The 26060-nt window shown below is 38.7% G+C and overlaps 4 protein-coding genes and 1 long non-coding RNA gene across 9 annotated transcripts in view; 4 read left to right on the top strand and 1 right to left on the bottom strand.

The window, feature by feature from the left end:
- Positions 1-830: 830 nt before the first annotated feature.
- rab11ba (RAB11B, member RAS oncogene family, a) lies at positions 831-5596 on the top strand. The gene is made up of 5 exons (XM_073862127.1): positions 831-983; positions 3143-3340; positions 3536-3727; positions 3814-3894; positions 4048-5596. Exons 1-5 carry the CDS (start codon positions 944-946, stop codon positions 4191-4193), a joined length of 657 nt encoding a protein of 218 aa, XP_073718228.1. The 5' UTR covers positions 831-943; the 3' UTR covers positions 4194-5596.
- Positions 990-2264, top strand: LOC141359525 (uncharacterized). Its single transcript, XR_012366020.1, has 2 exons — positions 990-1843; positions 1989-2264. It is a non-coding gene; the product is annotated as an uncharacterized lncRNA (long non-coding RNA).
- Positions 5597-6007: 411 nt separating the features above from the next.
- On the top strand, positions 6008-14721 carry marchf2 (membrane-associated ring finger (C3HC4) 2). Of its 2 annotated transcripts, none has more exons than XM_073862125.1 (5): positions 6008-6213; positions 8428-8684; positions 8765-8969; positions 9199-9408; positions 10195-14721. In XM_073862125.1, exons 2-5 carry the CDS (start codon positions 8509-8511, stop codon positions 10351-10353), a joined length of 750 nt encoding a protein of 249 aa, XP_073718226.1. In that variant the 5' UTR covers positions 6008-6213; positions 8428-8508; the 3' UTR covers positions 10354-14721. The 2 variants fall into 2 exon arrangements, with proteins under 2 accessions (XP_073718226.1, XP_073718225.1); XM_073862124.1 differs by having other exon boundaries at positions 6013-6213; positions 8425-8684.
- Positions 14722-16269: 1548 nt separating this feature from the next.
- On the top strand, positions 16270-23034 carry hnrnpm (heterogeneous nuclear ribonucleoprotein M). 2 transcript variants are annotated; one of them, XM_073861892.1, is made up of 16 exons: positions 16270-16523; positions 17043-17218; positions 18602-18654; positions 19220-19227; positions 19314-19407; positions 19517-19780; positions 19863-20016; positions 20108-20157; positions 20240-20300; positions 21068-21166; positions 21265-21306; positions 21455-21532; positions 21634-21747; positions 21831-22417; positions 22499-22550; positions 22646-23034. In XM_073861892.1, exons 1-16 carry the CDS (start codon positions 16465-16467, stop codon positions 22807-22809), a joined length of 2055 nt encoding a protein of 684 aa, XP_073717993.1. In that variant the 5' UTR covers positions 16270-16464; the 3' UTR covers positions 22810-23034. The 2 variants fall into 2 exon arrangements, with proteins under 2 accessions (XP_073717993.1, XP_073717992.1); XM_073861891.1 differs by lacking the exons at positions 16270-16523; positions 17043-17218; positions 18602-18654; positions 21265-21306 and having other exon boundaries at positions 18721-19227.
- A 141-nt stretch (positions 23035-23175) lies between these two features.
- pip5k1ca (phosphatidylinositol-4-phosphate 5-kinase, type I, gamma a) overlaps positions 23176-26060 on the bottom strand; it is a 36143-nt gene continuing 33258 nt past the window's right edge. For all 3 annotated transcript variants that reach the window (XM_073861886.1, XM_073861887.1, XM_073861889.1), the window contains one exon: positions 23176-25231. In XM_073861886.1, the coding sequence (XP_073717987.1) occupies positions 25229-25231 (3 nt within the window). In that variant the 3' untranslated portion in view covers positions 23176-25228. The remainder of the gene's footprint in view (positions 25232-26060) is intronic.

Below are 26060 nucleotides of genomic sequence, written 5' to 3'. Positions count from 1 at the left end.
TATTAATAACCAATTCATCATTTAAAGAAATGTGACATCCTGCATTTATGTAGTAAATTATTTCGGTGCCCAGGATTTGTTGCCAATCTCCTGTTGGAGCCGTGAGTATTCTTCAGCCAGAGTCTCAAAATCCTTCCCATAGATCTCAAAGGATGCAAGCTTGGACTCTACCATCTGTTTCTCCATCTCAGTAGCCTGAGTTGTTGTTGTAGGCCATAAGGTTGGACCCTGCCAGTGACAACGCTGGTGAAAAAAGCAGCATTATATCCATGAACAGAAACTTTGTAGGAAAGAGTCAGATCCACAACACCCAACAAACCACAAAGCTGCTGTTTGTGGGCCTCTGTTAACTTGGAAGTGAGGGTGGGGTATGGTGTGTTTGGGAATAAAGTGACACTTTAACTTCCACCTGTCACCTTCCAAGTGGAGTGAGTCTTCTAGTAGAAGCTGGATTTTGTTGCTTCACGCCCTCTAACGGTTCTTGAATGTACTGCAGGGAATTAATAGAAATGTAATAGAAATATTTTTTTATTCATATAAATAAAATTAAATGTAATGCATCATTTAAATTGATAAATATAAAAGCGTATGAGAATAACATCATAAAACATAAAAAATAGGGCTGAATACTTTACATTTTTACTTTATTTTTATAAATAACACCACTAATGCTGCAACTGATAATTTTGAAATGTGTTATTAAAATTGACATATATTTAAAATTGACACATAATTGTTGACCACTTTGTTTATTTTTATTCACTTCATCATCATTCTTTTCACCGATATGATATCTTGCGTTGAAATGAATCTGGTTTTAATTTGTGCAGATCAGCGTGCACGCGCATCCAGTGAGGCCGACTCGAGCGAGTTTCCTTCCTGTCGGTGGGAATCGAGAGAGATCGTTCGTCTAACAACAACATTTCAGTGCGGTTAACCGGCTATGGGGACCCGTGACGACGAATACGATTATTTATTTAAAGGTCAGTAATGGATTCAGTTTCAAACTAACACATAAACGTAAAACTCTTCCCTTAATTTTCAGATAAAACGGCAAGTTTCCTGATGACTGGCTAGCTGGGTTAGCTGGAAGGCTAGTTCACTGATACCAGTTGTCGTAAAATTAATATCTAAGTTTATATTAATCGACATTTCAGATAAGATTATTGCATTTGCTTGGCTGTTTTAGTTAGGTACACTGTCGTTTAAAGAGATTATATAAATTATGATCTAATTCGTTTAATTTAGCAGGCAATAGCTAAGGTTAGTTGGCTACTTCGCCTCAAACTGGAGAAAGCCAAAGATAACTTATTAGTTGGTGCAAAATGCTTAAAAATTAACGTTATCTATTAGTTTTATATCAGCCTCTTTCACTAAAAAGCCAATAATGTCAGCAAATACTTTTTTTGTCCTTCAGTAATGTCGCTAATGCTGTTTGTTTGTTGTTGAGTTGTCAGGCCAAATAAAGTTTTTTTAGTCGTTTTAATACGTTTAAAGGTTCATCTGGTCATCAACTTGCAACTGTAAGCATTTTTGGGCTGGTTAGAGTGCTTTTACGACAGTTATTTGGTTAAATCATTAAACTGACAGATGATCTGAAGTACGAGGACATGTTTGATGACGTATTTCTTCTTCATGACGTCATTTGCATACATTCCAGTACATGCACTGAATTGAATGCGGCTTTTTGTGTACAAGCACAATTTGTAGTCATGTTAGACTTTTGCCTTTCTATTTTTTTAAGTTTGGCAAACTTCAAACAATGGGTTTAAATTGTGTCCATTCTCAAAATAGGTTCCTGTTTTTAAACCAAGCCTGTGATTGTGTTAGCTGTTTTTTCTAGGTGGGTGAGAAAAGCGCAAACTTCTCTTTAAAGTTTTAGTGATGTGACACATCGGTTGTTTTTAAGATTTCTAGTGAAAAGGTTTTGACCGATGTGTTAAACATGTTCCCCAGTTAATCTAAAACCGTTTTGTCAATCACTTCAGGTGTCATCTAAAGAAAATGAATGCTGACTACATTGGAATGGATACAGTATGAGTTCACTGATCTTTTCTTTGTATTTCTGGTACTTTATTCAATTTGGTTAGGCCTATATTTCATTCATTTGTTATGGTGCTTAAAACCGATGTAGTCGGGGGGATAAAAATGGAAATGTTTGTGGATTACAGCTTTAAAATGGCTATTCTCTCATCTCTGACCGCCTCATGTGGAAGCAGCCAGACTACCGACTAACTCATTTAAAGGGACACTCGACTTTTGTTGAGAGTGTGCTAGTTTTTCAGCTCCCCTGGAGTTAAACATTTGATTTTTGCCGTTCTTGAATCCATTCAGCCGATCTCCGGGTCTGGCGCTACCACTTTTGGCATGGCTTGGCATGGTCCATTGAATCTGATTAGACCATTAGCATTGCGCGTTTCGATTTTTTTCTCTCGTCTCTTTTGTAGTTACACTGTGTACTAAGACCGATGGAAAATTCAAGGACTATTACGCACTGCCCAAAAATAGTCCCCTTTAGGTTACTTTCAATAGCAGGGGACTATTTTTCAGGCGCTGTATAATATCACTACGTCTGCTGCAACCATGTTACAGGAGCAAAGTCCTTGATCATTATTACGAGTATAGTTCCTAGCCATATCGGCCTAGAAAATCGATCTTAGTACACAATGTAACTACAAAAAGAGTCAAGTTTTAAATAGGAAAAATATCAAAACTCTTTGGTTATTTTTGAGCGCGATGCTAATGGTCTAATCAGATTCGGTGGATTGTGCTGAGCTATGCTGGAAGTGGTACAGCCGGATCCGGAGATCGGCTGAGTGGATTCCAAAATGATGGAGATCGGAGGTTTGACTCTAGGGGAGCTGCAAAATGAGCATATTTTCAAAAAAAAGGTCAGTGTCCCTTTTAATGTTTCTTCTTTTCAAATGATGACGTTTTGCGTACTTGGGGTGCAAACTTTACCTATCAGCTTCTAAAAAAAATAAACAGAGTCTTTCTATTCTTAAGTTTTTTTTTTCTGAAATTAGTTTTTATTTCGTACGGTGATGGTTATAAAATCTTCTCTTTGGAGCAATTGGAAGTGGCTTATGGATTTTCCGAACAAGATAAAACAACCTAACGTTCCTTATTTGTCTCCATTTAGTGGTGCTTATCGGCGACTCCGGAGTGGGAAAGAGTAATCTGTTATCCCGCTTTACTCGCAATGAGTTCAACCTGGAGAGCAAAAGCACCATCGGTGTGGAATTTGCTACCCGCAGCATCCAAGTGGACGGCAAGACCATAAAAGCTCAGATCTGGGATACAGCAGGACAGGAACGCTACAGAGCCATCACATCAGCGTGAGTACATGAACACCTCACAACATGTGCAACAATATTTCATTCCTTGATTTCAATATTTGACTCAATCAATAAAAACAAAAAAATCAAGGTTATATTTTCACAAAATGTTGGATGATTTTACGTAGAAAAAAATCACAAAAATATGACTTAACATGGTTTTTCACAGACTGGTCACATATTTCTGTATACAGCGTACTACCGGGGTGCAGTTGGTGCTCTTCTGGTCTATGACATCGCTAAACATTTGACCTATGAAAACGTTGAACGCTGGCTGAAGGAGCTGCGGGATCATGCGGATAACAACATCGTCATCATGCTGGTGGGAAACAAGAGCGATCTGAGGCACCTTAGGGCTGTTCCTACCGATGAGGCCAGAGCTTTCGCAGGTCAGCACCTTCACCTTCATGTTTTTCGTTTAAAAAAAAAAAGAATGGTAATACTGAGGTTTCAAAATATTTCTTTTGTCCTTCAGAGAAGAACAATCTGTCTTTTATTGAAACGTCGGCTTTGGACTCCACAAATGTTGAAGAGGCTTTTAAAAATATACTCACAGGTGGGTGTGGTTTGTTTTAGATAATGCAGCAAATATTTCGCTTACGTATAGCTTTTCTTTTTGTCACTTTCTTATTTATTCCTTTATAAAATAGCTTGTGTATCACTGTGATTAATTACGCCCTCTCAATTTAAAATGACTTCTCTGTTACAGAAATCTACCGGATTGTATCGCAAAAGCAAATCGCTGACAGATCGGTGCATGACGAATCTCCTGGCAACAATGTAGTGGACATCAGCGTGCCGCCCACTACCGACGGGTTAAAAGGCAACAAATTTCAGTGCTGTCAGAATCTGTGATCCCTCCACCCCAAATTGCATCCCCAGTCTTGGGGTATCTCTTCGGTTCCCCCATATTTATCACAGCTTTGCTCCTGTGTGTTGTGCTATGGCTAAGCTCTTTTCTCTGAATTTTTTTGTCATTGTGATTTCCAGACTTATCCTAGACGGCCCATAAAAGCGTGAATTTTTAGGTAACATTCCTTTTTCTTTTTATGAAGGGGGGTTACTTGTTAGTTTGTCTGTCGTTTTATTTCCTTACTATAATCCACCGTCTGAATTCAATCGCTCGGCAAAACGTCTTTCTTCGGAAGTGATCATTTTGGGCGCTGATCGTGTGATCCGCTCCCGTGCAAAAGGGATGGTGAGGGATCAGTGTGTCATCGGCTTCCGATCTCTCTCTCATGGTTGTTCTCTGGGGTCCACACTAAACGCCTGCCGTCTGTTGAGTCAGATCCCAGAGGGAGGGCCTCTGACTTGGGCTTGATGTTCTGCAGAATATGCTAGCTGGCGAATTTATCTCGTCTGGATCGTGCAGATACCAAAGGAGGGCTGCTATCTTTGTTTCAGATAGTTAAACACTTCCTGCTTTACACCCTCTGCCCTTCTTCAATATTTTATGGCTGAGGGTGTGAACGTGTGCAGTTTGATTAGTGCATTCAGATTGCCACATATATAACCGTTATGAGAATGCATCTCTTAAGCATTTCATGAAAAACACAAATGATTCAAATAACAGTTGTGTAATCAAACTATTCATCGCATTGCTGAGGTATTATAGCTCTTCAATGAAGACATGCAGTGTTTTAGGTGGTTAAATGTCTCACTGGTCTGTAATAATCAATATATATGCTGTTTTGACTTTGTGATAAATTGTATGGATAGTTCGGAAATGCCTTATGTTTTCCCATACTGTTATTAAGATGCCTTTTTCGAGTGTGGTCATGTCATTTCACATCCATAAAGTCACAACAGCTGTTTTGCCTTTAATCAGGTTACATGAAAATGGAAAATAAACCAAATTACTGTCACAATTGGAAAATGAGTCTTTTTTTGTCATCTTTTTCGATATATTACACATAATGTTATGTCACAGGAAGTCTAAATCTGTACTATGAATAAGTGTCATGCGTTCCATGGTTGGCATGACTCATTGGCACTGCTCGCTATTTGCACATGAATTTTTGTGTGTGTTGACTTTAAGTTGAACTCCGTTACCAACAATTGTGATGTGCTATTGTTTTTTGTTTTTTTTAACAAATGCAGTTAAGCTGTATTTGCTGAAAGTCAATGGGGCAACCGTTGTAGTCTTGCCACATAGCATTGTATCTTGCATTGTAAGTGCATAACTGTCATTGTTGTTTGTTTTACTAACCCAGTACTGTCAGAATTGCTTTATTTGGTAATAAACCACATCTCACAGATTCTGAGGTTGGATCATATGTTAAATAAATTGTACTTTGACTTCCTGTGGTTTAACACAACTTGGTGCTTACCATGAGTAACACCAAAAAAATTTATTTTAAATTTTGTGTATAATTGCTATACATAAAATAATACAAAAAAAGTATTTTACTTTTCTGAAATATTTCAGAAACATTTATTTTGTTGTTCTGAAATATTTCAAAAACTTTTATTTTGTTCACAGTCGATAAACGAAATAAAAATGCAAATAAATAAAAAAGACCATAATACTCGAAGAAATCTCCAATTAAACGTTTTCATCGCAATATTTTTTTTAAAAAACAACAACAATGAACAAACATCACAAATAATAACAAAAGACACAAAAGTCTGTCTTTTATTCACGAAGCTGTTTACGTCAATTCCGGAGCAGCGTTGCTACGTAAACACGCCCTCTACGCTCTCAGCGTATGCAGCGCTAATCGCAGACGTCGGTAGGAGGCCGAGTCGAGTCGTCTGTTGAGAGGCATCAAGCCAAAACAAGGCTCGCGTTTTCAGTTCATAGTTTACAAACCAGCTACATATTTTAATGTAATTTACCCCCCTGCGGCAGCATCTCAGCATGGCGAGCCAAAAGGTAAGAGCATACGTTTAAAACCACATTGTAATATTAATCCGAGGCTTTGGTGCCATATTTTGCTACATGGCTAATGTAACTAGCAGCCAAATGTAATTGCATTATTTCACATCCACCGTGAACGTGTCTTCGTGCGTATTAAATCGTCAAAATGTCGTTTTAAATTAATACGTTCAAATCTGTCATGTATTCAGCGCAACGCCAATGAAAATTGTTTTAAATTTACGTTTTACGTTGTGTGTCGAAGGCCCACCCTGGATAGACAGCTTGATAGATCAAATCTGATCAGATCAAGCAGGTTTATATTGAGTTTAAATGTGGGTTGGTTTTCAACTAGACCTTGTTTATGTGAAATAGCTGTGCAATCTTGCTTTTAATTCTGTGATAGGCTTATGAGTCCATATAGGATTACGTTAGATCAAGCTGCAGGTGTTTATGTATGTATGTATGTTGCTTGAGGTATTTTGGATTATTATTGCTGGTTTCATAAATCACCAAGGTGCTTTCCCTCATTTGTTTTTTATTGTGGCTCTGTTGTGTGGACCTGTGATGCTAAAAAATATTATCTAGGCAGGAAGCTTACTAGGTTTTGAAACTCAGTCTGACTGTATTGGTTTCATAGTGGAGTTTGCAGAATACCTTACTTAACCCAGACGTGTTTATTTTTAGTAATGTGTAGTGTTAATGAAATGATTCACTTAAAATTATGTCAGCAGTTACTCATGTCTGTCTTCAGTGGTCTTGTGGGAATGTTCACACTGCTGTTTCACATACAATGAAACCATACAGTGATCCAACCTGGCACTTTGCTGTCATTCACAAGATATGAGACCAATACCTGGTGTGACCCCTGATTGGTTTTTTAAAACTACACCCTTTTAAGTGCTTAAAGGAAAACACCATTGTTTTTCATTGTTTTGCTGCGTTCTTGCCTCAACTTGGACGAATGGATACGTACCTATCTTTTTTCAATTGTGCAGTGCCTTGTGAATGTGTTGGCGTTTGGCCTGGCCCCATTCATTCCTATGGCTCCAAACAGGAATGAATTTATAAGCCACCAAACACTTCCATGTTTTCCCTATTTAAAGACTGTCACATGAGTAGTTACACAAGTAAGTATGGTGGCACAAAATAAAACTTTTGTTTGGAGCCATAGGAATGAATGTGGCTAGGTTAAATGCTAACACATCCAAGAAGCGCTGTACAAAGATTAAAAGTGCACGCATTGAAAAAAGATAGGTATGTTTTAATTCATCTAAGTTGAGGAAAGAACATAGTGAAATATTGAAAGACGGTGGTGTTTTCCGTTGAAAGGGTCTTTACGGTGATTTACGGTTACTTTTAGAAAAACTGTACTTGAAATAATTTTGATCTCACCACTGTTCGAATTATGTCAAAGATTATGGGGTCTCCTAGGTAAGCCCCCCTCCCTGTCATTATAGGATTGTCTTGTTTCACAAAGTAAGATATGATCCTGAATCAACGTTTTAATCAAAGAAACCCCAAATTACCCTTAACTCAAATCCTAACCCTCAAATTAGTGTGAAATGCTAATTAATAGGGCTGCACGGTTTGGGTAATTTTTCACATTGCGATTATTGGTGCTAATATTGCGGTGTGCGGTTGCGATTATAATGCATTGTATCATGAGTCAACTTGATGGGTTTTAAGGAAAATCCACAAACAGTTTAGTGATAATGCTAAAATGTGTATTTGTAAAACTAGAAATGTTTTCGAATTGCCACGTGATGTAGCAACTGCTCAGTGTCAGTAATCCTAAATCCAAAATACCGCCTTACAACAGACGTAGAGTTTTTTTTAGCTACCATATCACTGTCAATCTCCTCTGCATCCATTTTCGCTCTGGTATTTCCGCACTGCGCACACACAAGTGACGACGCACGCCACACACTTGCATGCCACACGTGCACTGCCTTTTTTTTTTTTTTTTTATAAACAGCAAGGAAAATCATCAAACTGTTATCAGAAAGTTTGTGTTAACAAGTCTACACATTTATTTATTTAATATAATTGCAACATTTTGCTGTCATATAATTGCACATGCGCCTGATGTCACCGTTATCACAGCTTCATGTTTTCGTAGCTTATATGTAGACGACAAGGTGTCGTTTTCAAAAACTGTCCCTTTGAAACCCATCATCAAACGTTTGTTCAGAAGCCCTTGTTACATTGACTTTGTGCTTCTCTTAGCAGTGCTAGGATCTATCTGAGATAAGGTGTGGGAGCGAGGCTGCTCCCAAATTCCCTTCCCTCGCCCTCCTGGACGACCCCAAAATGACCACAGGGGAGTGTTGCCACCTCCCGGGCTCCCTGTGTGACTGCACTGGCAACACTGCCCTGTCTAAAACTGTGGAGGAAGCTGATAGCCGTCGGGCTCAGTACGTCACCCAGGTCACGGCTAAGGATGGACGTTTACTGTCTACTGTCATCAAAGCCCTTGGCACGCAGAGGTAAACGCATCCCGCCGTCGTCTTTGTTAAGCTTCCATTACCCAATAAATATAAAACTCTTGAACTTCTCTCCGTGTTAGCGATCGGCCGATTTGTCGGATCTGCCACGAGGGTCAGGACGTGTGCAACAGTGAGGGGCTTCTCTCCCCGTGTGACTGTACCGGAACGTTGGGAACGGTACACAAAAGCTGCCTGGAGAAGTGGCTTTCTTCTTCTAACACCAGCTACTGTGAGCTGTGCCACACTGAATTTACCATCGAGCGACGGCCGCGGCCGCTTACAGAGGTAACGGGACGATGCTTTTAGCTTCACATGCGTAGCTTGGTCCTACTATTCTCTTGTGCGTGTGTACATTTTTAGTATTTGAGTGGTGTTGCATAAATTCAATTGCTATCTTAGTTGTATAGATGCTATCGTATAGACCACTCTGCATTCTAGTTTAAAGATTTGAGCTTTGCGAACCATAGCATCAGTTTTTGGCCATGTGTATGACTAAAGCATCTTCTTTCTTCAGTGGCTCAGAGACCCCGGCCCTCGAAACGAAAAGCGCACCCTTTTCTGTGACATGGTGTGCTTTCTGTTTATAACGCCCCTAGCAGCCATCTCGGGCTGGCTGTGTCTACGGGGTGCACAGGACCACCTGCACTTCAATAGTCGCCTGGAGGCGGTCGGCCTCATTGCCCTGACCATCGCACTCTTCACCATATACGTCCTTTGGACTCTGGTAGTGTATTAGAAAGAATTCAAACACATTCATATTTGTCCCCTTAAAGGGACACTCGTTTTCCAGCTCCCCTAGAGTTAAACATTTGATTTTTACCATTTTGGAATCCATTCAGCTGATCTCCGGGTCTGGCGCTAGCACTTTTTGCATAGCTTAGCACAATCCATTGAATCTGATTAGACCATTAGCATTGTGCTAAAAATAACCGAAGAGTTTCAATATTTTATCTATTTAAAACTTGACTCTTCTGTAGTTACATTGTGTACTAAGACCGAAAATAGTCCCCTGCTATTGAAAGTAACCAAGGGGACTATTTTCGTGCAGTGTGTAATATCACTAAACCTGCTGCAGCCATGTTACGGCAGCAAAGTCCTTATTACGCCAGTTTGAGAGTATAGTTCCTAGCCATATTAGCATTGAAAATCACAACTTTTATTTTTTTTTCGGCTTTAGTACACGATGTAACTACAGAAGGGTAAAGTTTAAAGTAGGAAAAATATCGAAACGCTTTGGTTATTTTTAGCGCGATGCTGCTAATGGTCTAATCCGATTCAATGGATTGTGCTAAGCTATGCTAAAAGTGCTAGCGCCAGACCCGGAGATCAGCCGAATGGACTCCAAAATGGCAAAAATCAAATATTTAACACTAAAGGAGCTGGAAAATGAGCATATCTTCAAAAAAAGTGAAATGTCCCTTTAATAAATATTTAAACCGGTGACCAAGAAAATTCACCATTTGGTCGATTGGACCTCGTCCTTAAACCAACATGTTGTCTTTCTTTGCAGGTCTCATTCCGCTACCACTGTCAGTTGTACTCCGAGTGGAGACGAACCAATCAGAAAGTCCGCTTGCTCATTCCCGACACCAAGGGTGCACACTCTACCCAGCATTCCTTGCTCTCCACCAAGCTGCTGAAAAAGACGGCAGACGAGACCATAGTATGAGAGACGTGGTGCCTGGGGCCCGAACGTGGTGGTATTAGCGTGCAACAGGTTCTTGACGCGCTGTCGTCAACTAGAGCCGCGGCACCATTGGATGCATTCTTTTCTATTTAATCCTTTATATCTAAATATGTGAGCACTTCGTTTTTATTTCACCAGTCTCTTTTATTGTCTTTATTTTTTTTAGCCTTTACAAGTGTGTTGTTTAAAAGAAACCTTTATTTATTTGGGGCTTGAACAGCTACGCTGAGGCCCCGTACCATTCAGTATGCATTGTATTTTAAACAATCAGAAATCTAACTTATGTGTACAGACAATTCCTTTGAGCACAGCAGTGAGGGATTTCGACTCGAGTACATACAGCTGCTGAAGCTTTAAACCAAACCTTTCTTTCGTTTTTCTACTCTACCTTCAAGTACTTTCCATCTTCACCCGACAGAGAATCGGTCCGAATCGATTCCTGGCGAACTTGCCAATGTGGCTCCTGTATGACTTAAATATATGGAGAAATATATATATATACACTATACAGTATGTAAAACAAGAAAGCTATAAGCTCTGTCAATAGTATTACAGGGCCCCTAAGAGGCCCTTCGCATTTTTTAGGGGGTCCGGGAAAGAAATATGGACACATGGCGATCCGGGCGGTCAAGCTTGCCCTCTTAAACGAGAAAGACAGACATACGAGCGCATTACAAGTGCAGGTTTCAACGCATGCCAGATTCCATGTAAAAAGTCTCATTAAATCGGCGACTGTTCAGCGTGAAGTTCATTCGAGATTTGCTGAGGTTGCTTTTCCAAAACGAATGATCTTGTAGAACATGCAGCATGTGGTGGTCCTAAAGTGGTAGCACTTTCTGACAACGTAGCCTAGATGTGAGCTGATCAAATGTAGATACATGTACGCTTTTAGGATCCAACAAACCTGTGTCGTGTTGAGTCGTAAGACCCCGTTTTGTATCGGATCACATTCAAGCGGCTATAAAATGATGTTTTGGTGAGTGTTTGAAGATGGACGTCTGTATGTGTTTACAGTATGCATTTTTACATTATGCCGTTTCGGCTGTATCAAACGGCAGACACTGAAAATGGCACACTTGGGATTTTGTAGCAATTTGGCCTGTGGAGGACGCAGGCCAGAAGGTCAAGAGAAGGTCGGGATGCTAAACTTAATCGCTAGTAATGAACTTCCTTATCCATACACTACAGTATCAAGTATCTTTTAGCTGTGCATCCAAGAAGAATGCAAAACATTAGCAACCATAGCTTTTCGTTTCTCCTGTTGAAGTACCATTTGAAAGTATATCTAGATTGATTCTTTGGGATATGCAGTAGCGTAATAATTGCACATTCGCCACTGTAAAAGGGATAGTTCACCCAAAAATGAAAATTCTGTTATCGTTTACTCATTCTTATGTTGTTACAAACCTGTATTAATTTCTTTGTTCTGATGAACACAACAGAAGATATTTTGAGAAATGTTTGTAATCGATCAGAGGCCCCATTGACTATAGTATTCTTTTTGTTTTACTATCTCAACTATGGGGCTTCTAGGGAGGCATCCTACACAAGAGGGGATGTATGGCAAAAAATCGAGAACCACTGCCTTAGAAGATAGACTTTTTTTGGTTTTTGCAGCAATTTGTTAATATGAACTGTTGTTAAATAAAAAGAGCTGCCTTACTGTGGGTTTACACCAAACACGAAGCGTGCAATCGCATCGCGTTGCTCGCTCTAGATTACTCGCGGGATTTAACTTTGTGTCATGCAAATTTTTCGCTCGAGTTGAATACTTTCAAGACACGTTTGAGGTGAATAGCGCGTGTTTTCACAGCAAACGCGCCGCCCATATTGCGTCATTCGCATCGCCCCACGCGAGGACGCCTCTGATCGCGTCTTTACATTGACTTTGTATGTAATCTACTCGCGCAAATCGTTGAACTCGCATCTGGTGTAAACCCACAGTTACTGTGGGTTTACACCAAACGCGAAGTGTGCAATCGCATCGCGTTGCATGCTCTAGATTACTCGCGGGATTTAACTTCGTGTCATGCAAATTTTTCGCTCGAGTTGAATACTTTCAACTTGGGCGAAGACGCGTTTGAGGCGAATAACACGTGTTTTCACGGCAAACGCTCCGCCCATATCGTGTCATTCGCATCGCCCCACAGGAGGACGCCTCTGATCGCGTTTTTGCATTGACTTTGTATGTAATCTACTCGCGCAAATCGTTGAACTCGCATCTGGTGTACACCAAACGCGAAGCGTGCAATCGCATCGCGTTGCTCGCTCTAGATTACTTGCGGGATTTAACTTCGTGTCATGCAAATTTTTCGCTAGAGTTGAATATTTTCAACTTGGGCGAAGACGCGTTTGAGGCGAATAGCGCGTATTTTCATGGCACACGCGCCGGCCATATCACGTCATTCGCATCGCCCCGCGCGATGATGCGTCTGATCGCGTCTTTGCATTGACTTTGTATGTAATCTACTCGCGCAAATCGTTGAACTCGCATCTGGTGTAAACCCACACTGCCTTAAAGGGACAGTTCACCCAAAAATTACAATTCTGTCATCATTTACTCATGTGGTTACAAACCTGTATAAATTTCTTTGTTCTGCTGAATACAAAGGAATATATTTTGAGCAATGTTTGTAACAAAACCATTTTTGAGCACCATTAGTATTTTTTCCTACTATGGAAGCTAATGGTGCTTCTGTTTGCTGCTTTATTACAAATATCTTCTTTTGTGTTCAGCGAAAGTTTATACAGGTTTGTAACATCATAAAATGTCGTCGTAAATGACAGAATTGTAATTTTTGGGTGAACTATCGATGATTTTAATTTTGCTTTCCACAAAACGATATGCAAGTTTGAAATTACATCAGTGAGTAAATAATAAAAAATAAAAATAATAGTGTTGGGTGAACTGTTCCTTTCATAAAATGAGCAACCTCCGATATGAAGGTCCAGATTAACTCTTTAATTGTAAATTTGAGGATCAAATGTAAATTTGTAGATACACTGACTAAATGTCTCTGTTCTTAAAAGTGTTGTGCGTTCTAGATCCAGGATTTTGTGTGTGTGTGTGTGTGTGTGTGTGTGGAGCAAACAAGCCCATGAATGTCTTGAGTTATTTGCTGATCGCTTTTTTCAGGGACGCATTCGATAGGCCTGCGCTTTGATGCTTGTAGTCCATGAGCACCGCTAACCAATGAGTTTTATACAGGAAGGTGCTTCTGTAGGTGGAATTCAAGCGTGCAAAAGTTTTCCCCGAATTCATTCACCACTCAAAATGTCACCTTGCATTCAAATTGTAAAAGAAAGTAATGCTTTTCCTCTTTAAGACGACATTATTTTGTATGAAGAAAAAGTTGTGCAATACATAAAACACAATAGCATTAATTATTGTGACTTTATTTTAATATTTGGTTTTGAGGTAAAAACTTAATCATTGTCTATCCCATTGCTCAGTGTATTTGAAAGTTGATCTTTTGTGCTGAACCAACATCTCAAGTCTTATTTGCGGTCTCAGAATACCAACAAAAGGCAACTTTGCTGGCTCACTGCTACCTTGAGGAATGCTCTCTCTCATTGTTGTGCTTCCACCTGCTTTTTTTCACGTTTTGGGTCATTTACTGGTTATTTTGCAATGTAGGGTAATACATTGAGAGTGCAATTTTAAAAATATTACAATGCAATTCTTACCTATAACCTTAACAATACATGTATGATATTAACATAGATATAGATGTTGTTGCATATGAAGAACTTTAGGAGGGGATGGACATTGTTGAGCTCCGTTTTATTTAATTAATAATTCAGTTTTTATGCCAACTTGCAGTGGATATGGATGAGCTGGCTTTAATATGCAACCCTGCCAGAGCAGCTCAGCAGTTTAAATGATGTTAATGGAAGTAAACCCTGTTCATCAAATGCATGCTTTCTATTTTTTATTTAAACAAATGACACTCACAAATTTATGATGGAAATACCATTCTGAATTTTTGAGAGGATTTAAACTTTTGTTGCAGTTTAAAAGGAGATGTTTTTTTATATCAAAACCGTCTCTTTGTCAGGTTAAAAGGTTAATTGTAAATGTACGCATAGTTTGTTGTTCCGTTTAAATATCTCTAATTTTACCGGTGTGTTTTAATGTATTCATACTCTATGTATAATTTTGTTATTCTTGTTTCATTTATTCATCATGCACAACTCAAAACATTTGACTGATTTGAGATACTACAATGTTTATTATGTTGTGCAGTGGCTAACGAATGGTGTTTGTAATGTCCTCACCAAAATATGTTGGTGCTTGAAATCGGCCAAGAAAAGTGTGCATATTAAAAACAATGCTCTGGATCTGTGAAATTGTTGTTTTATTTTCCCAAGAGGGTCAAACTTTTTCATCAAAAAAACACTTTTGTAAACACACACTTTGTATTTGTCAATATATATAAAGCTTTGGATTTTAATATAATAGAAATATTATATATAATAAGAATACTGTAATATAAAAATATATCTGCACTGTAAAAAATACAAATTTTTGTTGAATCAATTCGGATTTACAAGTCATTTCAACTTACTATTATTTATCTTGACTAGAGATGAGTTGTTTTAACTACAGGTGAGTTGTTATAACTTGTAAAATTAAGTTGACTTTTCTCGACTATATTTTATAAGTTGTGACAACTCATCTCTGTTGACATGACTTGTAAATCTGTGTTGATTTAACAAAAAATTTCAAGGAAGCAAAGTATTTTTTACAGTGTATGTACAATAGAAATGTTTGATCAATGCAGGTGGATTGGGCCAAATTTGGAATTAAAGTATGTGTGAAATGGCCGAATTCAACACATAACATTTTGATCAATATCTAAAAATAATTTAAATCTAATTTAGATCATAATTTATGTGCATTTTTCATTAAAAATTGATATTTTACAGGCAAGCTAATGGTGTAGTTGAGCAATTGAGTGGTTAACAGGTACAAAATATCTCCCAAAACACAGCATTATTGTATAGATTGGAAGTAAAAAAAAGATATATTATTTATATTATTTTTACAGGAAAATAAGGGTTTATGAGGGTTAATCAAAATGATAACTGTTTATACAATATCAGGGGAAATAACGCACAATTATTTCATAATTCTTAAAAATAAAAATAAAAAAAATCTATGCATTAATGCATAATACAAGGATGGTTAGATGAATGATCATGGATGGATGGATTAATGTGTGGATATCTATCTATTATAGGCAAATATATAAACAATATTCACCTTTATTATATACACAGACTTTTATTGAATTATTTGTTTTTAAGCAAAAAAAGCAGGTGTTACAACAAACCATTTGTTTGTTACAATTAACCCCATCTATGAGGTAAGTTATAATGTTTGCACTCCTGTCACTTTCGGTGTAATTGTACGATAACGGTAGTGTTCATTTGTAGCAGAGATGTCTGTGTTAATTATGTAAAAATTATTAATGTAACTTAAATATTTTTTGAATGATGGAGCCAAAAAATTTTAGTTTGTGCCCCGCTTTCCCCTACGTGTGAACAGGAAATTGCGACCAACTGAATATTTAATGAGTAAGGATCAGATCTTTTTTTTTTTACATAGATCGACTTACATGAATAAATTGTTCACAAAAACAAAAAAACTAGTAATGTAATGTGCCCTAACTGATTTCATAATTTTGATTTTGGTCTTTCAGTTGAAGGGAATTATATTTATGAATTAAAATATTTTTAATTTAAATTAATTAATATGATTTCCAATGTAATACAAATACGTAATATAATAAAATAATATAACGGAAAATCTTTTTACTTCACCGTTCACTGTGATCAGCGTTTTAAACGCGAATGGTCATACGTCACTTCCTATCACGCCCCTCTTCTCTTCAAATATCAATTTCGCTCGAGCTGCGTCGTCGCCATTTTCACCCGGCTGCAGACGTGCGCATGTAACAAACCCATCCAACAGCGCCTACGGAAAATTCACCAATCTTTTTAATTTTTTGCCGATTATTTCGTTTGCATCTTCATCTTCTAGACTGAGTCAGACGACTGGGTCGCAGTTGAACTCAAACGGAAAACACGATGTCTGAAAACGAAGGCAAAATGTCGACTGAGGCCAAGCAGGAGAAACAAGGCCAAGGGTAATGCGACACAAATGCAAACGTGCTTATCTTGTTATGTGTTAAAAAAAAAAGAATCCGTAGATATTTAATAGCTTGTTTTTCTTACGCACAATACGTTTTTATATTGATTTGCCAACTTTCAGAAAACAATCAGTGCTTATTGTTTATATAAAGTCGTTGGATGTAGGTCATGCATGCAAACAAAGGCGTCGAATTCAAATCGTGAGGAATTAAGTTTCGTGCACAAATTATGCACACAGTTTGTGTGCTTTGTTAAACACAAAATAACTCGTATATATACTATATATCTATTAGAGTTTACTTGTTGGTAAACACGCGTCGAATGAATTTTCTTTGTTAGCCGCTATAGCTTAGCTTTAGCATGTTAGCATGCTAATTCAACACAACCTGCGAATCGATTGTAGTAACTTGCGCATGCTCACGAATAAAAGCGGTTGACTCTAACAGTTACTACTTTTATTTGTATTATAATAATGTATAAACACGAAGGGATCTTATGATTGTTTTTCCTCATAGGAATGCAGTGAATGGCAAGTCCAACCATGAATCCAGAAAGGAGAGACCCCAGAAACGTGGTGGCGGGGGAAGATTTGAGCCCTATGGAAACCCAAACAAAAGATACCGCGTGTTTGTCAGCAACATTCCTTACGATGTTAAATGGCAAACGCTGAAAGATCTCATGAAGGAAAAAGGTAAGGGTTTATGTCGTTTTGCAGGGCCACTTTTATTAGCCACGTATCTAAAAGGTGGTCACGAGTTGGCTTTGTAAGTGCCGTATGTAGGATCGAGGATAAATATCCCATCATGGGGAAGTTGTCTCGAGGCTGTTTGAAAAATCACAATTGTGGTCCAAGTAATGATTTCAGATAGGTAATGTGGTCATCTTTGTAGGGTGCCTACAAAAAAAGTGACTGGATAACGTGCACAAAGTTGTTTTTCATAAGCACATATTACATAGTACATTTGGTGCCATGCATTGGTCTCTTTGGCTTTTGGATAACCCAGTTACAGTTTATGCACTTTGCAGATGCTTTTATCAGTATGTGTGTGGGTTCAAACCCATGACATTTGAGTTGCTAACGCAATACTCAACTAATTCAGCTAGATAATCCTTGTTGGTTAGAATTTAAGTACTCATGGGTCACATTTTGTATTTTAGTCATGTATTTAATTTATAAGATCCACTTTAAGGTGTAAATATTTAGTAGTGCCCTCTACTAAAGGATTCCTCCATGCCATTCCTATGCATGGGAATTTCATGTGGAAATTGTACCTGTGTAGAATTAAATTGCATTTTCTTTTTTAGGTTTGCAAGAGTGAATGTTGTTGCTGCAGATCTTCATTATTGTGCCTTTTAAATGGAAGTGTGATTGATTTTTGGGGGTACAGGTCTACAGAGTAAAGCAGCTTCTTAAGATGGTCCTTGTTTTATCTTCTGGACAGGAGAATTGGAAGGATGGCTCAGAGTAGTTTTCGAAAAACTTACCGGTGGATAACAGACCTGAACGGGTTCCTTGACCAGTAGGATTTTTTTAATACATGTATATGATCTGGTTTATCGAGTCCACTTAAAATTGAGTCACAATGCCAAGTGAATAGTTGGGCAGCCCAGATGACTTCATGTGGATGAGATTGAGGTTGCTGTAACGTTTAACTCGTAACTTTTCCCCCTTTGGGTTTAGCCATTTTTCTTCCATAACGCCAAGCAGGCACTTGGATTAGGTGTGTCGACTGTGTACGGGATAGATAGACAAGTCAAAAACCAAATGAAGTGTCTTTTTGTCCACTTCATTGACTAGTTGAGATGCTTTCAAATCCGATGGCTCACGAGGTCGTAAATCTTTTGGTCAGTATTGGATGTTTGAGGTTTTCAGCAGGGACCGCTTAAGAAGTTTCACCTTAAAATGTTCAAAGCTTGCTGCTTGTAGACCTGTACCAGAATTTGTGGTGCTGTGGGAGGCTCTGGACTCGCAGACCGAGCTCACCGTCACCGTTCCGTTTGTTTCTTCTCTAAACCCCAATTGTTTTCTCGGCTTCTCTCCCTTGGTGTGTGTCGTCTGGGATCTGATTTGTAGTGGGTGAGGTAACATACGTGGAACACTTAATGGACGCGGAAGGCAAGTCAAGGGTAAGTGCAAAGAGACGAACCTCCATTTGTCCGCTTGAGTTTTTACATTTACTCTGCTTTTAATGTGGGATGTCCAGGGATGAGAGTTCAAAATGTGTCGTCTTGGGTGGCAAAAAAACGGACGCCGATTGTGGTTCTGAGTGGAACCACTGGGGTTGTTTCGCAGCTACATAGTTACGCTGTTTCTTGTGTGTCTCCTTTCAAGAGTCTTAGTGAGTGGTGTTCAATAACAAAACAAGGTTAACATTCGTTGAAAAGATTTTAGTGAGATAACAGCAATGGAACATCCGAACTTGATTGTGTAATTGGAACCGAAGGCCGGTTTGGGAATTTTTTCCGATCAGTGATTTTGACTTTGAGCCCATAATCTATGATGTAATTCAGTGTAAACTAAGATGTAATTGTGTTGCAGTAAGTGGACACCACATAGATGTACTGTTTTTTTAGTCATTTATCTTATATTATAATTTCCTGAGTTTTCACTCAATGCATTGCGAATTTTGTCTAATTTTGAATTTTGTTCCCCTTCTGTTTTTGTTTGGGCTGGCGTGCTGAATAAACAAAGGGTTGCGCGTAAGTGTTGTTCAAATCATTCCTCATTTAGATTTTATAGTTGTTGGTTTTTTTGCATTGCTAATGTTTTATTTAACACTATAAAGGGTGGTTGAGTTCAGAACTGAAGAACTCATGAAAAAAGCAGTGGAAAAAGTCAACAAACACGTCATGAATGGCCGTCCCCTCAAAGTTAAAGAGGTTAGTGAGAAGAACACAAAAGCGCGTTCATAATCACACCCTTTTACTTTTTATTTCTACCTGATGACCTGGATTTGCATTTAAATAAGCAAATAATACCCATTTGTAGGATCCAGATGGAGTGATTGCCCAGCGTGAAGCGCATCGGGCCCAGGGGGGAGGTGGTGGTGGACCCCCAGGTATGGGTGGAGGAATGGGAGGCGGAATGGGCATGGGTGGAGGTATGGGCATGGGTGGAGGAATGGGTCCAGGGCCTGGAGGTCCACCCATGGTCAACATACCTCCCAGTCTCATGAACAACCCCAACATTCCCAACGAGATCATCCACGGGCTTCAGGCAGGAAAAATCGGAAGCACCATTTTCGTAGCCAATGTAAGACTTGAATTCGCTGTATGAAAGCGTACAATGAATGTTGAGATTATCAGATCTGTAACAGTGGTGCATCTCTTCTCAGCTGGACTACAAGGTTGGGTGGAAGAAGTTGAAGGAGGTGTTCGGAATGGCTGGAGTCGTGGTGCGTGCCGACATCCTGGAGGATAAAGATGGGAAGAGCAGAGGCATGGGAACAGTCACATTTGAAATGCCAATCGAAGCCGTTCAGGCAGTCTGTATCCTTCCTAAGAAGTTAACTGTGTACAGAAATTTGTGTTATTTATTGGATTTTTAGAAATGTGGTTTGTGGTCCTTAATGTATGTTAGCTATGTTCAATGGGCAGCTCCTCTTCAACAGAGTCATGCATGTCAAACTGGTAAGTTAGCAGTTACTTTGGTTGACATCAGAAACTTGATTGTACCTCAATATGCCCATTTACACTAGCTATTTTTTCCTAGGATGAGAAATCCCTGCCTAAAGGTGACTTCGGACCCCCAGAGCGTCCACCAGCTCTTCCTCGTAAGTGATTGTTTTAACTGTTGAAAGGGACACTCCACTTTTTTGGAAAATAGGTTCAACTCCCCTAGAGTTAAACATTAGATTTTTACAGTTTTGGAATCCATTTAGCTGATCTTGGTTCTGGCGGTACCACTTTTAGCATAGCTTAGCATAATCCATTAAATCTGATTAGACCATTAGCATCACGCTCAAATAACCTAATTGTTCCATATTTTTTATTTAATTAAAATTTGACTCTTCTGTAGTTGCATCGTGTACTAAAACCGAGAGAAAATTAAAAGTTGTGAATTTCTCGGCAGATATGGCTAGGAACTATGCGCTCATTCTGGCGCAACAATCAAGGACTTTGCTGCCGCAACATGGCTGCAGCAGGCGCAGTGATACTACGCAGTGCCTGAAAACAGTCCCCTGCTATTGAAAGTTACTAAGGGGACTATTTTCGGCTGCTGCGTAATATCATTGCGCGTCCTGCAGCCATGTTATGGCATTTTTAAGCATGATGCTAAATGGTCTAATCCGATTCAATGGATTATGCTAAGCTATGCTAAAAGTAGTACAGCCAGACCCTGAGATGAGCTGAAAGGATTCCCAATCTGCAAAAATCAAATGTTTATCTCAAGGGGAGATGATAAATGAGCAAATTTTCAAAAAAAGTGGAGTGTTCCTTTAAGGATACTTTAGGAAGTAGCCAAAATGGCGGCACACACGTGCATCTGACATCTTACTATAGTCCCTTTTCTAATTGTTTTCCCACAATTCCAATGCAGGTGGTCTTAGTGGCATCGGCCTTGGTTTAGGACCTGGCGGTCAGCCCATCGACGCTGCCCAACTCAACCGAGGTGGAATGAACAATATGGGACCAGGAGGTAAAAACATGCCTGTTTAATCTTTCAATCATTTCAGCTTGTACTCACTCATTCATTTATCATTCCCCTCCCCTCTTCATAAATGAATGTTTTCATAGGAATGGATGGAATGGGATTTGGTGGCATGGGTAGAATGGGAGGTATGTTTCCTCTGAATTAATTGCATGTTAAGTGGATTGTGCATGCCAAGATGATTGGCTGAGTAGTTTCCATAGAGCATCAACATTTTTCATTCATGTTATATGTTCAATGCGCTAGTGAATTAACATTTCGTAAATGATTTCAAAGGTATGGATAATTTTGGTGGTGGCGGAGGCATGAACAACATGGATCGTTTTGGACCCTCTGGAATGGGGCGAATGAATGGTAAGTGTATAGAGGAGTTGATATATAAATCTTTACGTTTGTCTCTTTTTAGTGTATGGTCTTCTAATAATGAACCCAAATATCTAATAATTTATTTTTAGATATGGATCGTGGCATTGGTGGTGGCGGCGGAGGTTTTGATAGAGATTTCGGTGGCCGCAATGACATGGGAATGACGAGGAGTAACTTCGGAGACTCCTTTGACAGAGGAATGGGTCAGTAACCAATTACATACCGTGACACATAAGTGTAATTTCATGTACCCGTTATTAAATATAAATATTTTTTTGTCTACCAGGAGGAGGTTCCATGGGAATGGATCGGATGAATCCCGGCATGGACCGTCTCAGCGGCGGAATGGACCGCATGGCCAGCCTAGACCGAATGGGAATGGACCGCATGGATCGCGTTTCCGATCTAGACAGACTGGGTACCGGTTTCGACCGAATGGGTGCAGGCATGGACCGTCTTGGGCCCGGCATGGACCGTTTGGGATCAGGCCTCGACCGCATGAGCTCCAGCCTCGGCCCCACTGGGTTCGATCGCCTCGGCTCGTCCAGCTTGGACCGTATGAGCGGTGGTGGGATGGACTTTGCCTCTCCTATGGGCATGGACAGGATGAATACGGGTCTAGACCGCATGGGAACCAACTTCGACCGCATGGGCACCGGAGCCCTCGACCGCTTTCCCTCCTCAGGTCTGGACCGAATGGGTTCCGGCATGGATCGAATGGGCGCCGGTGGCGTAGGAGGCCAGTTTGACAGACCTGCCGATATGGACCGCGGCAACTTCGGCACACCCTTCGGTGGTACCGGAATCGGACAGGGAGGTGCAGGGGCTGGTGGACCCAACGCTAGGAAGGGCTGTCAGATCTTTGTCAGAAATGTAAGCACTTGTTGTCGGGTTTTGTGCGTTTGTTTCTCTTAATTTGTCACATTATTTACTCTTTGCATTTTTATTTTACAGCTGCCCTTTGACTTTTCATGGAAGATGTTAAAGGACACTTTCAACTCATGTGGTGAGATCATTGTTTGATAATGTTAACCAATCAAATTCTGAAATGCTTTTATTGCAGCTGACTTGTATTAATCTCACATTTGTGTTTTGTCACAGGAGTTGTGCAGTACGCAGATATTAAGATGGAAAACGGCAAATCCAAGGGTTGCGGGGTGGTGCGCTTCGACAGCCCCGAGACCGCAGAGAGGGCCTGCCGTACAATGAACGGTTACCGACTCAGCGGGCGAGAGATCGACGTCAGGATTGACAGGAATGCATAATTCGTTTCCCACGTGTGATTTGCCTCCATCCCTCGCCGTGCTTTCCAAATTATTTGTCAGTTATGTATTTGTATGGGTGCCAAATGGTGCACTTTTAGTTTTTGCTTAAGATTTTAGAGACCAAATTTATTTTTTTCCCCCTGAATCCCTACACTTTTTATTGTAATGCTTTTCAAGAAAATGCCTTTGTTAAAGGTTTAATAAATCTCAACAATGGGAACCTTAGCCAATGTTGTCATGTTTTTTTCTGCATGTGTTTGGTTTGCTAGGTGGATATATCTTTTAATAGCTTTTATAAAAAATAGGATGAACTAAAAATGCAAGGTAGTTCCCAGTGAATTAAATTCTCAGAAAAAGGCACAAAAATAAAGTCTAATGGTCATATTTATTTTAGGGGTCAAACAAATACACTCACACAATGAGCTTGTTGTGGTTCGTCATAAAGATGAATGCATATGGTGGACATTTATGTAAATAGACTCACATTTTGTCATGCTATTGAAGGGCGCACACACAAACACAACTGTTGGATTGATATTGTTGCAATGTTTATACATAATACAAAGAAACCGCCTTGACTTAAACACAAGTGATGCTGCATGCCCTTGATCCTGGAAGAAAGCTTGGGTAGATCATGGATGCCTTTTGCACACCACTTGTGTAAAAAAAGTCAAATAACATTTAAAATATATTTTGTGTATTTATAGATCTATTTACAAACTATCTAGGGGGTATAAGAAAAGAAAATCTGTAACTACAGCAGGATTTGGGCTGGCAATAAAGATTAAGGCAACCGAAATATGCACAAAATATTGCTGGAGTAGTCTTAAAAACACAACGGCAATATCAATAGCAACTGTCCACTGCACATACAGTATTGAGTATCGCACACTTCCATTGTAAAATTATACACACACACTCAAATGCATATATGTACACACATATTCTTTACAAGAAGATTTACATTTTAACTTTGAATCTCACATATGAATGTTAAATATATAATAATGATTGTGATATGGTACATATTTGGCCTCCACACAATAAGTTTGGTCCCATCTTGCGGTTTACCTGCTATTTTTAAACTATAAAAGCTTGAATCACAACTTTGGGTTGTGTACACAATTTTAAAATCCTAATTTTTATTGAAATAATGTTATGGGACTTTGGTTATTGCCGAATTTCCCACACACTGAATGCCATTTAACGTTACACATTTTATAAAAATCTTAAACGTTGAAACAAAAATATTAAGCATTTAACTATCGCTGAAAATGAAAGAAAATTAAAGCTGGGCATAGATTAATCTCTCATACAAAATAAAAGTAATTTTATGCATAACATATGAGTTTGTGCTGTGTGTAATTATTATAATATATAAATACAAACACATTCATGTATGTATTTAAGAAACATTTACATGTGTATATATATTTATTTATATTCTAAATTATATATAAATTAAAAAACGATATTTAAATAAAACATTTCTTAAATGTTTCGGACGCACGTGATACACGTCTGGATCCGAACCTTAATTCCGGTTTCGTTTTTTTTAATGGTCTGACTAGTTGCTAAACTGATCTCTTGAACAAATGCCTCGACGAAAATAACTAATGTTTTGGTTTCCTATGTAACCTGTGTGTTGTTGTTTTGCTTGTTATATAAATAAACTACGTTTAAATAACTTTGTTGTTATTTATTCTTAGCGGAGTTTACCGGAAGTTATGGCAGACTGCGACAGCCGCTTGTTTATGTTGTTACTGCTGAAACGGTCGTGTGTGTGTGTGTGCGTGCGTGCGTGTTTAAATATACATAATATTTACACACATCACAAACTCGTATATTATGCAAAAAACACTTCAATTTTGTATGAGATTAATCTAGATTAATCCATGCCCAGCCCCAATGAAAATCTTTTTTTTTTTTAAGAAAAAGCAGTCTGGTTTTTGGAGGTAAATAAATAAATAAATACAAAATCAACCGCAAGAGCAATACATTGTCTGCCATTTGAAGTCATCTGCCCTCATATAAAGAAAAACTATGAATAATGCAGTCTGACACAACAGAAGAAATGCATTTTAAACCAGTGATGGCTGTTTGTATATTAATTATCACGTGGCACATAACTTACGTGCCACTTGAATCTCGATTCCCAGATCTCAAATTGGATCAAACGTTCACAGTATGTTAATAAACAAACGAAATAATTCAACATGAATATTTTCATTAATCCTTATAAATATATCTGGATGTTGTTATTACTACTTGCTCTGTGTTGTTTGTGGAATGGATTATAAGACAGTGAATGATGGAGCTGAATTAAACTTCGCTGTCAGCTCAAACGTGATGGAAGTTCATGACGTCATACACCTGAAGATGAACATCTCGCAGCTGCCTCACTTCCTCTGAGGTCTGATTACTGTTGGGATGAACACAGAAGAAAAGCGATTGGATGTTTTTAGTACTGATATTTAAGTTTACATGATGTACAAACATTATATATGTTTCCACCAATAGTATGGTTCCAATATGTGACCCCACCAAACAATTTTTATTGAGACTTTTACATCATTTGAAAGCTTAATAAATGATATTTCTATTGAAGTATGGATGGTTAGGATTGGGCAAAACTATATGGAAAATCTGTTATTTGAGGGTGCAAAAAAATCGAAATATTCATACGTCATAACTGTTTCGAAAATCCGATGATTCACCACTAGGGGGAGTCGATCACAAATTACTAGTTTCCAATATGGTTAGGAAACTCGGGTCAGTTTTATTATGCAAGTTCATAAAACATTCATCCTTCTGACTAATAGTAATAACACAACCATTTTGTCTAGTTTTTGTCTATACATAGATTTAATGACAAAAAATTGCATAAATAGAAGGGGAGTTCATTTTAATAATTTGTTTGCCCTAAATAAAACTAAGAATAAATTTTTAATGATGTCTAAATTAAGTTAAATATTTTTTAAACATATTTTTAGAAAAATCTTGCTATTATTTTGTAAAAAGTGCAAAATGTTTGGATCTGGTTGCTTTTACACGATTTTGACCAGCAGGTGTCGCCAGCGTGCGTGGTGTTTCGAATTAATTCGAAGCTTCGAAAAGCTTTGTTTCTTCCATATTTCCAATACTAGTGTATTGTTGGCTATTGCTACAATATACCCATGCGACTTATGACTGGTTTTGTCACATATGCATTTATCAAAAAGTGTACATCTACTTCCTTATCAGTTTATGCA

The sequence above is a fragment of the Misgurnus anguillicaudatus genome, chromosome 23, assembly GCF_027580225.2.
Source record: "Misgurnus anguillicaudatus chromosome 23, ASM2758022v2, whole genome shotgun sequence".
NCBI lineage: Eukaryota > Metazoa > Chordata > Actinopteri > Cypriniformes > Cobitidae > Misgurnus > Misgurnus anguillicaudatus.
This window is presented reverse-complemented; position numbering and strand designations above follow the sequence as displayed.